Source organism: Octopus bimaculoides, chromosome 2 (assembly GCF_001194135.2).
Source record: "Octopus bimaculoides isolate UCB-OBI-ISO-001 chromosome 2, ASM119413v2, whole genome shotgun sequence".
NCBI lineage: Eukaryota > Metazoa > Mollusca > Cephalopoda > Octopoda > Octopodidae > Octopus > Octopus bimaculoides.
The window spans coordinates 161,499,115-161,511,583 of record NC_068982.1 but is presented as its reverse complement, the minus strand read 5'-3'; the positions used below and the strand labels follow the sequence as shown (position 1 = coordinate 161,511,583).

General features: G+C 33.9%; 1 protein-coding gene across 1 annotated transcript in view; it reads left to right on the top strand.

The window, feature by feature from the left end:
- The window catches only part of LOC106871723 (leucine-rich melanocyte differentiation-associated protein), a 30,078-nt gene extending 19,319 nt beyond the window's left edge, over positions 1-10,759 (top strand). The window contains exons 2-4 of the mRNA XM_014918334.2: positions 5,341-5,441; positions 6,391-6,517; positions 10,600-10,759. Coding sequence (XP_014773820.2) covers positions 5,341-5,441; positions 6,391-6,517; positions 10,600-10,743 — 372 coding nt within the window. The 3' untranslated portion in view covers positions 10,744-10,759. The remainder of the gene's footprint in view (positions 1-5,340; positions 5,442-6,390; positions 6,518-10,599) is intronic.
- The last annotated feature ends 1,710 nt before the right edge of the window (positions 10,760-12,469 follow it).

The window sequence follows — 12,469 nt, the reverse complement described above, 5'->3', positions numbered from 1 at the left end:
AGATTTAAGAAGCATCAGATGTAGTGTGCAAGAGAGACGACTGCACTGGTATGGTCATGTGTTGTGAATGGATGAGGACAGCTGTGTGAAAAAGTGTCACACCCTAACAGTTGAGGGAACCTGTGGAAGAGCTAGACCCAGGAAGACCTAGGATGAGGTGGTGAAGCATGACCTTTGAATATTGGGCCTTACCAAGGTAATGACTAGTGACCGAGACCTTTGGAGATGTGCTGTGCTTGAGAATGCCTGACAAGCCAAGTGAGACCATAACCCGTGGCATTGGGAAGGGCAAGTGGTTGGCATTGGGAAGGGCATCCAGCTGTAGAAACTTTGCCAGATTAGATTGGAGCCTGGTGCAACCTTCTGGCTCGCCAGTCCTCAGTCAAACTGTCCAATCCATGCCAGCATGGAAAGCGGATGTTAAACGATGATGATGATGATGATGATGATGATGGTGAATTCAAAGGAAGATAAACTCTTTGAATACCAATACCACCCATATCCTGGAGAAGAGGTGGGCACTACCAGAATTATCAAACCCAATTAAGCACTTGACTGAAAGTTATACCAATATTTAATTCTATGCCAGATTGGTTGAAAGTCCAAGACTGAAAAGGGCAGAAAAGACTGGTTGAGAAATTCAGGTGCCTCACTGACAGAAATGCTGCAGAATCGAATAGACTATATAATGGCACAAACATTCCCTTAGATTCTACTTGTTTAATTTCATAATCTGAAACATGTTTAGCAGCTTGTTAGTTAGTAGTTTGTTATCATCAGCATTTCTTTGTTAAGGGTGTTTCCAAGTTTTCTAAAACCTGGAAGCCAGTTTGGAGAAAGAATTGTGAGTTTAGTCCACACAGTGTTTGATTTTCAAAGCTCCTGAATCTTTGGCACAACTGTTTTTAAACAATAGTGAGCATGGTCTGTCTGTCTGCTGAGAGATTCCAGTGCCATAGTCTGTCGTGTTCCACTTTGAAACCTTCTCTATATATGACATGACCATCTGTAGGTAATATCTGTTCCAACTCAGAGTTGGAACAGATACTACAAGGCATCTCAGCCAACACTCTAAAATTTCAATGAGCCATTCTCCTGAACTGCTACTTTATTTATTGATCCCCAAAAGAATCAAAAGCAGAATGTACCTCAGTGAAATTTAAACCTAGAGTGCAGAACAGAAACAAATATGCTCTAGTAACTCTATCAGTTCACCACCATATATTGTATAAGTGTTAGCAAAATATCACAAATATAATCTAAGATTTACAAAAGTAGTCAGCAAACATTGAATATCATAGATGCATTTGTCTTTGTTACATATCTACATAAATTTATGTCAAATGGCTGACTAAATCAAATATGATTGCACCTGCTTTACTATTAAATATGAAAAGTTTGTTTTGTAAATATCCTGGAAGCAAAATGGTGGATTGATTAGTGTTCTAACAATACTTTCGTTAAAAAAAAAATTAATAAATAAATATTATGAAACATATCAATAAATGAATGCTTTCTATGTTAATCTATTTACTATTCTTCTCAACACCTGTATGTCAGTGTCCCATATGCCAGTTATCCATGTATCGATGTCACATATGCCAGTGAACTACAATAAGTCAATTTATGATTATTATCTTGTATCAGCTTATATCTCAGACAGGCACAACATGCTCAAATTGGAATTTAAAAAAATTTTAAAGTGCATGGTCAGGAATTTATATCTGGTGAGCTTTGAGCTTGAAACTAATGTCTAAGAGCTCTCTCTCTCTCTCTCTCTCTCTCTCTCTCTCTCTCTCTCTCTCTCTCTCTCTCTCTCTCTCTCTCTCTCTCTCTCTCTCTCTCTCATGGGTCAGATAGAATTGCTCTAGGACTCATGCTTGGCTTCAATTTTGTATTTTACTTTCTTCCCTGTCTATCACTGTTATGTTGGGAAATATTGGTAGAATTGGTAAAATTTTTGTAGCATTGAGTTTATCATTATGTTGGATCTGAAAAATGTTTGGCGATGGGAAGAGGAGGATCTTCTACAAAGCTCTTTGGTTGGAGATGTATACTTACATTGAAGACTCAATTGGCATACAATTATGGTGTTTTGCGAAATTTGTGAACAATAAGAGTGACCTAGAAAGACATTTGCTAAGTATCCAGCTAGGGAATAACAAAAATGCATGGTTCTAAACTGGAAAAGAAAATAGAAAAAGTTGAGATGATTTTAGGAAATTGCTTCAAGAGAAGAAAAAAACCTTTACCAATGGAAAATATTGCTGGGCATTTAATTTCTGATTTCAACAGCAAAAATGATATAATTAATATAATAAAAAAATTCTCCCCCACCAAAAATAACCAAAGAGCTATTGATATGGCATCAAATATTACTGAACAGCATATCAAAGACATTAATTCTCCTCCAAGATATTCAGTTGCTTGTGATGAGTCATGTGATGTAAATAATGTTGGACAGATTGCATTTTATGTAGATTTATTTATTCTAAAGGTTCTCTGGAAGAACTGATTGAATTAACAAAAAAATGAGAGACAAGCGAGTGGCAAATATATTTGTTAGGCTGATTTCAATTGTTTGAAAGAGAAAGAAAATAAGCACTAAAAATTTAGTTTCAGTAGCAATAGAAGGGTTACCAAGCATGAAAAGGATAAAGAAGGGATTTGTGATTCTACTGATGACTTAATCAAAAATTGCTTTCTTTTCATTGTGTAATTCATCAAAACAGCACTCTGTACCCAAACTTTACTTCCCAAATGTAAGCAAGTTATGAATCTTGAATCAAAGTTGTAAATGAGATAATAGCAAAGAGGTCTAAGTTACTGTGCATTACTAAAAGCGATTAACTGTATTTATTCAGATTTATTGCTACATAATAACATCCAAGAATTTTCTAACGGTTACGTTCTGAAAGGATTTGCAGCTTACATAGACTACCTTTGGTAATTCTTCCAAACTTTTTGTGGTAATGCTAGTAGCTATCCTGAATTGGAAGATCCTGATTGGCTAGTAAAGTTACATTTCATGGTAGATTTGCTTAGCAAACATTTTCAAGGAAAAAGAAACACATCTCTTCAGTAATCGGAAGAACTTTGTAACATTTAAGCACAAATTGACAGAGCTTGTGAAAGTCCTTGAAAATAATATAAACTAGCTGATTTTTACCTCACTTATAAATTTCAGTGGAAGAAAAAAATTACATCAGTGCAAGTTATTTGTAACTAGCCATCAAAAACATAAAAAATAAATTTGATAAAAGGTTTACAGCTTTTCCAAAAGAAAAAAGTAGTTGTAGTGATCCTTCTAGTACCCATTGACACAGAAATATCAGAAATAAATCTATCAGTATTTTCAAAGATTAGTCAGTCTGATTTTGAGATCAAAATAGTTGGTATTATCTGATAAGGAATTGTGAGCATCAAAATTTTTTAAATATAAACTCAAATAAATCTACTGTTAGAAGGACAAACTTGCAGAAAATCATAACTTGATTGAAATTCAAACAATTCCAGAGTTTGGAATTCAATTCTGAATAATTATAAAAGCATAAAAAATTGATTTTCAGATCAACCTATTTCTGTGAATAAATCTTTTTGTAAATGAATTTAATCAAATCAATGTACCACACAAAATTGTCTGTAAAAAAATATAAGTTACTGGTGACTCAAACATTGAAACGATTTCAGATAAGATTCAAAACCAAAAATTACATTGAAAAATATAAAAAGTAATCTAAATTTATATTTCCTTGAAAATAATATTGTTTGTAATAAATAATATGACCTTACTATTCTTAGTTTATTTTCTTTTTCTTTTTTTTTCTACTTTTAATAGCTAAAAACTAAACTTTTCTATTTGGGTTGGAAAGGTTCCCATACATAACTTAAACAAGGCTAAATCAAAAAACTACACTCAATGTTAGTGATTTTGTTTTAATTAATAATACAACTAGGTCAATTATAATGCTCCATTGTAATCTTGTATCAGACAGAATTATAACAACAATTATAGCAACAACAATAATTGTTTGTTGTTATTTTTATTATTTTTATGTTTATAGTATTCTATTAATATATAACTGCATTTATGTACACTATGATTTGAAATTTCATTGTAGTGTTTAAGGAATTATTGTAGGTTGTTACATCATTGTAAATAACTTTACAGATATTTATTAGACCTAGTTGTGGGACGTTAACAACAGGCCTTCAGTTGAATTTGTTAATATCTCTGTGGTAAATAAGAAGGAACGGAAGATTTAGTGTTAGTAGTTGTTGCCATTGTTATTGTTTTGCCTCAGATCACACTTAGACTTCTGATTAAAGTGGTTCCTGTTTTAACTATCCTGTCTTCTACTCACACACAGGGTATTTAGATTGGCATTATCCAATTTTAAAAATTAGATATGATTTTTGAAACATTGACTTTTGATTCAGTTGCTTTTTTTATCAGGTTGAGCAACTAAAGTCTCCTTCATTGTCTTATTATAAAGACAGATATAAGCATCCTTACAGTGGTAAAAGGTAGAATCTCCATGTTGCAGTATTGAAACTCACTTACTGTATAGAAACTCCCTTACTGTTGCAATGATGGGTAGAAGCATCTTATTGTGGTAATGTTGAGTAAAGACTCCCTTACAATGGTAATGATAGGTAGAAGCTCTTCTATTGTGGTAATGGTAGGTAATAGGTGGTAGAGGCTCTATTGCTGTGGTAATAGTGAGTAGAACTTCTTTATGGTGGTAGCGATGGATAAAGGCTCCCCTTTTTTGTGATAATGATGAACAGAGTCTTTCCCACTATGCTTAAGGTGGATAGAGACTCTCCCACTGTGGTAATAGTGAGGCAGAGATGTCCCCACTGTGATAATGGTGGTTAGAAAGTTCCCCACTGTGGTAGTGTTACATAGAGATTCCTTTACCGTGATAATAGTGGGCAAAAATTTCAAACAAGAAAAGAAACACTATGAGTTTTTTTGTTTTTTTTTAATTAGCATCTAGATTTTCTTATTTAATTCAGTTAAATATTATATATTATTACAGTTTTCAACTGTAGAACTCAAAGTAGATAAAGCTATAAATAATAGCAAAAGTCAAAGGCTGCTTATGAGACTGATCTTTTTTCTACTCAAAAGAGTTTCCAACCCAATGTTTACATACTATTCTTTATAACTTTCTCTTTTGAGTTCTTCAGTTAGAAACAAATTATTTTACCTAAATTCTTACGACATAAATAATATATTGTGATCTCTGATCTTTCGCTTATGACTTATTGTTGCAGCAATTTTTTGTTAATTGAATTGTTTCTATTTTTATTATCTTTTCGCTCCATCTACAGTTGACATATGCCTGCAATGATGTTCATGTTATCCCAGGAAAATTAATTGAAAGTTTCTGTACGAAAACCACACGTCTGGATCTTAGTTATAATCTACTGTAGTAAGTTGTACTATCTTAGTTTCTCTTCCATTTCTCTGAAACAGATTATGCACATTCATTTGCATACACGTACACATTATAGCTGTCTGTCTGTTTGTGTGCATGTCTCTCTATCTTTCTCTCTCTCTCTCTACCTTAACTGGTAAGATTTTTAACATAAAGTCATATTAGGTATCATAAAATTCAATTTAAAACAAGAAAGAGAAAAAGGCTCAATGATGGAATCTCCAAACCATACTTGCCAGGTGACTGTGTTACCAATTTCAACACTACAGAATGTCTGTCAATCATTCTATCTCAAATTATACCAAAGTGTTGCTATTAGTGATCTCACTAGTGCTGGTGTCATGAGAAAAAAAAACACCCAACACAGTAACACCAACCACTTTACAGATGTAAAGTAGCTGATGTTAGGAAGAGTATCCAGCTATAGAAACCGTGCCAAAGCAGACATAGGAGCACAGTGTTTGACAAAGTCTTATGGATCCTCTAGACTCATAAGATCTTGTCAAACTGTCCAAGCCATGCCAGTATAGAAGATGGATGTTAAAAGATGATGGTAATTAGTCTGGTAGACTTAACTGAAGGAACAATTCCAAAAAAGATCAGATTCCTCCTCTCTTTTTGACAAAGTTATGTATATAGTACTAGATTACAAATTTTTACATATAGGTTTGTAATGCTGGTTATCTTGTGCACGTGCATGCACACATATCAACATGTATGAGATAACACCATAATATCACATACTTGAATGATATCATGGTATAAAGCTTTATTTATAAGTCAGTTTGTCATTTATCTCTCTCTCTCTCTCTCTCTGTCTCTCCCCATTCTTTCTTTTAAATTTCATATTTTCATAACTATCTACATTGTCCTACTTTCACCACCATCATTCCTTATGTTTTATGTCCTATCTTCACCACTAACATTCTATTTTATATTTCAGTACATTAAAAGGTTTAGAAAATTTTACAGACTTGGAAGAATTAGTGTTAGATAACAACTGGATTGATGATGACACAGAGTTCCCAGCTTTAAATTCACTGCATACTTTAACTTTAAATAAAAATAATGTATCCTTTTTTTTTTTTAAATTGATTCCTGCTTTTACAATTTTGTAATTTCATTTTTTTCACTTAGTCTATCATGTTTCCTATATCATTTATTTAGGACTTGTATTTTAGCCTCAAACCAAATTGTTGCTTTAAATATATTAACACTAACTTAACTGTTTTTTATGTGGGTGGCATAACTGAGATATTTATTTTGTAAACAATTCTACTTTTTTGCATCAATGAATATCCAGCCTTATACATTCATTCACTTTGTTATTCTTTTAATGGTGAAGTCTTTCTTCATTTATAAACTCAATATGTGTCCACCATTATCTCCCATGCTTACCAGTAAGATGAAAATCATATTAACCATTGGCTAATATTCTTTTTTTCCTATCTACACATTCATTTCTAATTAGCTTTTTAATACTCCAAACATTAAATATGTTAACATTAACTTAACTATTGAAACTATTTAAAAGATTAGCAATTTTTGTCCTGTCACTATCACCTAACTGTACATTTAGCTGCTTATGTCTACCATTAACAAGTAAAGGTTATTTAACTTTATATTGATATTATGTGAAGGTGAAACTCAACTGACTGGTGATATGTATCATTGTCAAATGATACATTTCACTGTCATATATAGCTTGTAGTGCTGGGATTAACTACTCCTTTGTTAATAGAAACTTGATGGCAATATAACAGCACACTATCTAGTGATAAGCTTATCAACAGGGGCCCTTAATTCAACTCAATGAACAAACCTCTACACTGTTACTCAAACTGCTGGAAGTGACCAACAAATGTCCCACTATCTTTAAAAAAAAATACTTTGGATAATGTCTATAGAAAAGAAGATGGTCATGACTAGGACACAACTTCTCACTTTTGTGGAAAGCAGGAAATATAACTGATCAAATTCATCGTGTTTATTCCCAATGTGGTCACTCAGTCTGCTAGAAATAGCTGAATCTTTCTCAAATTTGTGGCCTATCTGAGGCTGTTATGAATTTCCTGAACAATAATAATGGAAATGACACTGACCAGGATTCTGAAACAGGAGATGTCTTGAGAAAGTAAAGGGTGTTTCAAATGATCTCAGTTTTCTGAACATTAACCATTAGGCTCATCTGTGAGCTGTTGCAGCCGTTGGAATGGTGGTCTATGGAACTAGGGTGTATGAGTAATTAGAGCACAATCGTTAGTATGCTGTGGCTCAAGGACCTGCTTGAATTTGATAGTTTGGTGGTGTAGGTTCCTATCCTACTAATAAGTCACTTATATGTCATCATATAAGTGGCTAATGAAGTTTTTAAATTATACAAGAGCCAGCAGACAGCCTTACTTGAGCCCCACAAATAAAATGAATTCTGAGAAGAAAACATAAGATTAAGAAAATATGGCATAAAAATGCTCAACAAAGACAATAGGCTGATAGTAAGGGAGTATAACTTTGGGCTGGCCAATATTCTATCAAGAATCACCACACTGGCTCTGAGTTTAGGTTTAAAAGTTGAAAAAATCTCTTGATATCTGCACAAAATTCAGTCTGTGACTACCAAAAGCTATGTAAAATGATATTTTAAAGCAATAAAGGAACAATTGATTATATTGTCTTAGCAAAACAAAAATTAGTTTTTGCTAAGATTGCAACAAAGTTTGTAGATATGTAAGTAAATTGGAAACTGAACTAGAAACATAAAATTAAGCAGTTGAAACAGGTAGTTCAAACATATAACACAAACAATGTCCGATAATGACATGTTGGCAATGATAATGAACATGTTTGTAGACACTGTTGGAATGGTAATTACAAAATGTCCTACTATTATTGTTAAGGACCATAAATAATAAAAAGTGTCTGCTATTAAGTTTTGATTTTATAACTCTGAAAGAGTTATTTACTCTTATTATTTTACTTGTTTCAGTCATTTGACTGTGGCCATGCTAGAGTACCGCCTTTAGTCGAGCAAATCGACCCCAGGACTTATTCTTTGTAAGCCTAGTACTTATTCTATCGGTCTCTTTTGCCGAACCGCTAAGTTACGGGGACGTAAACACACCAGCATCGGTTGTCAAGTGATGTTGGGGGGACAAACACACACTCACAAACACACACACATATATATATACATATACATATATACGACGGTCTTCTTTCAGTTTCCGTCTACCAAATCCACTCACAAGGCTTTGGTTGGCCCGAGGCTATAGTAAAAGGCACTTGCCCAAAGTGCCACGCAGTGGGACTGAACCCGGAACCATGTGGTAGGTAAGCAAGCTACTTATCACACAGCCACTCTTGCGCCTAGAAACTATCTAATAAGAACTTAGAAATAGAGATGTCTAGAATATGAAAACTGGAAGCTTACACAATTCTAGATTAAGACTTTTATATATGTGTGTGTGTATAAATAAATGATATTACAATGACCCAAACAATTCCAGATAATAAGATACAGCAGATGTTGCTGACTTTGTGGTATAGCTTCATATTGGCTCTAACTGAGCATACCAATAATGAAAGATATTCCAGTCATGATCATGCTAACTTAGTGTTTATTGAAAACTACATTATCCAATGTATCCTTCTATTTTTTAAGTTTTGTGAGATTTTGAATGATATATTTAAGCAGGCTGAACAACCACAAAGATGCTCTGGTAATGGTTCATAATAAAAGAGAAATACCTACTAACAGAACTTAAATAGCATATCTGTCTCTTGGCCAGTGATTGCATAACTAATTATACTACAGAATGCTTGCATCAAAACAACTATTATGAATAGTAATAATCCTTTCTACTATAGGCACAAAGCCTGAAATTTGGGGGAGGAGGATAGTTGACTACATCAACCTCCAGTGTGTAACTGGTACTTAGTTTATCGACCCCAAGAGGATGAAAGGCAAAGTTGACCTCGGCAGAATTTTAACTCAGAACGTAGTGTCAGTCGAAATACTGCTAAGCATTTCGCCTGTTGTGCTAACGATTTTGCCAGCTCACCACCTTATTATGAATAGTAACAATAATAATATATATTAAGAAACTAATACAAAATAGTTTCAAATTTTAACACAAGTCCAGCAATTTGAAGAAAGGGGTAAGTCAATTACATTGACCCCCAATGTTTGACTGGTATTTAATTTATCAACCCTGAAAGGCAAAGTCAACCTCAGCAGAATTTGAATGTAAAGACCAATGAAATACTGCTAAACATTTTGTCCAGTGTGCTAATGATTCTACCAGCTCACTCCTTTAAGAAACAAATATGATATTAATGATATTAATATCATTAATATAATGATATTAATAGTAATATGTGAATTATCCTGTACACACACAGAGTGTATATTAGTGTGTCTAGTGATACAGCAAATATATATCATTTGAAGCATTCCTTGAGAGCGTCATTATTTTGAATTGACTAATCTTTAAATAATTTTCATTCAAAGGTATCACATCCTCTCAAAATCATTCTAAAATCTAGTAGTTACATATTAGACTTGTTAAGGACTTGTTAATAAGATTGAAATTTGTCCAAATTTGCCACCATAACTAGTAAAGGTAAGAATCACTCACAACTGTCATCATCATCATCATCATCATTTAACGTCCGCTTTCCATGCTAGCATGGGTTGGACGATTTGACTGAGGACTGGTGAAACCGGATGGCAACACCAGGCTCCAATCTAAATTTGGCAGAGTTTCTACAGCTGGATGCCCTTCCTAACGCCAACCACTCAGAGAGTGTAGTAGGTGCTTTTACGTGTCACCTGCACGAAGGCCAGTCAGGCGATACTGGCAACGGCCACGCTCGAAATGGTGTCTTTTATGTGCCATCCGCACAAGCCAGTCCAGGGGCACTGGCAATGATCTCGCTCGAAAATCCTACGGAGGCCAATACTTCCAATTAATTTCTAATAAATTTAAATCTCAGAGTTCTTTCCCTTTCCCCTCTTAACAATAATTATCATCAATATTAATGATTTTCAGTTCACTAAAATTTATTATGATTTCACTACTCTATGTTAATCTTCACTTACCTAATATTATATGGGGCCACCTTTTTGTAAAATTTCCTTAACTTCAACTAGATTTCTGATTTAGAAAGTTTTCTTTTAAAATTAAAAGCATCTTACACTAACTTAAAATACCTCAGTCTTCTTGGAAACAATGCCTGTCCTAACCAACTATCAGACAAAGAAAAAGATGATGGAGATTACCAACGTTATAGGTAAGTTCAGTTTTTTTTTTTTTTTAATTTAATTTTGCCGCCAAGACCAAATATAATGACTGTGGTTGTTCCCCTCTGATAAAAGTCGCAGTCATGTCCCTCTGAAACCATATCTATCTTCAGAAAGGAAGGATGTGTTAGATAATGTTGACCTTGATGCATTATACTGAGCATAATATGGGATGATCATGGTTTGAACATTTTTGATCACAGGTCTGCTTGATCAGAGCTAACCTGGAGTTTAAACAACAACTGCTTCTTTATTTATTCTTCTGAGAGAATTTGGTTGTTTGATTGATGAAAATTGATTAATGCTTCACCCATTAATCACTTTGTCTAATCCTTCTTCTCCAGATTCTTCACTTTCTGGTATTCCTTACCCATTTATTTCCAGCATACGTCAATCAAGCTGACAGATTTATTTGAGCTATCAGTATTCGTTCCGGCTTTCAGGGCTCCAGGTTCAAATCCTGCTGAGATCAGCTTTGCTTTTCAACAATCCAGGGCTGATAAATTGCCAATCAAGAGCAGAAGATTGGCAGAATTGTCAGAGCATTTAATGAAATGTCCTGAAGTGTCTGCTCTGATTCTTTGCATTTTGAGTTCAAAGTCTGCTCAGGAAATTAAGCCCTACCAATGATCAGAGCTAATCAGGGCTAATCACTTGACCATAGGTTTACTGTTGATTATGGAAACTGTGATGAGCAGAAAAATACTGTAGTTGACAGCAGTGCAGTGATTTTTGACAACCAACCTTAAGAATGGCTCCTGCTTTTATTGACTGAGGAGACAACTGTGTTTCAAACACACAATAGGGAAATAATTTTATTACAGCTATGTGTGTGTGTGTATGTGCATGTGTGCTTATGTATCTATAAAGTCATATGTATGGATTCATGTTAGAATGTGTGGTGTAAGCATGTTTTTGTTGTTGTTATTTAACCTGACTAAGCAGACCTAGGATCAATGGCATTCCAGTTATGACTATTCCATCTATTTTTGCAGGAAGTGTGCATATAGGTTCATATTATTCATTCTATCCTCTTTTTCAAGACAGTAGGAAATAATTTAGCTTCTATTTCTAGCATGTTGAGCACCTGCATAAAGGCTCTCATAGTAGTTTATGGTATAATCATCTATGTGGGCATGTGTTTGTGTGTAGTCATATGTGTGTATGTATGGTCATATGATGAGGGTGTATGTATATGCAGGTATGTCTGCATATACATGATGTTTCATATAGTTTTATTGTTACATACCCACACAGTTATAAAACAATTTTCCTCCAAAACTATAATTATATATGTATGTGTGTGTTTGTGTTGTGTGGTTGCATTTCAATAGGTAAGACAATAGAGAAATATAACAGGTCGCTGAACTTGCCTAACATTCTCATCATGTGTATATGTGTTTGATTTGGTAGTATAATACTGTTGTCATTCCAACAATTCTAAGTATTGTATTTGAAATATAATGCACTTACAATAATATTATGATGAATAGTATTGAGGGTTATATATGTACAGATATGAATATATGTGTGTCTGTATAGATGTAAGCATGACTGTGTGGTAAGCCGTTTGCTTCCCAACCACATGGTTCCAGGTTTAGTAAGTACTGGGATTGGTTCATTCTACTATAATTCTTCAAGAGGTACCCCAACATGGTCACAGTCTAATGACTGAAACAAGTAAGAGATAAGTGATGAAAGATATATATATATATATATA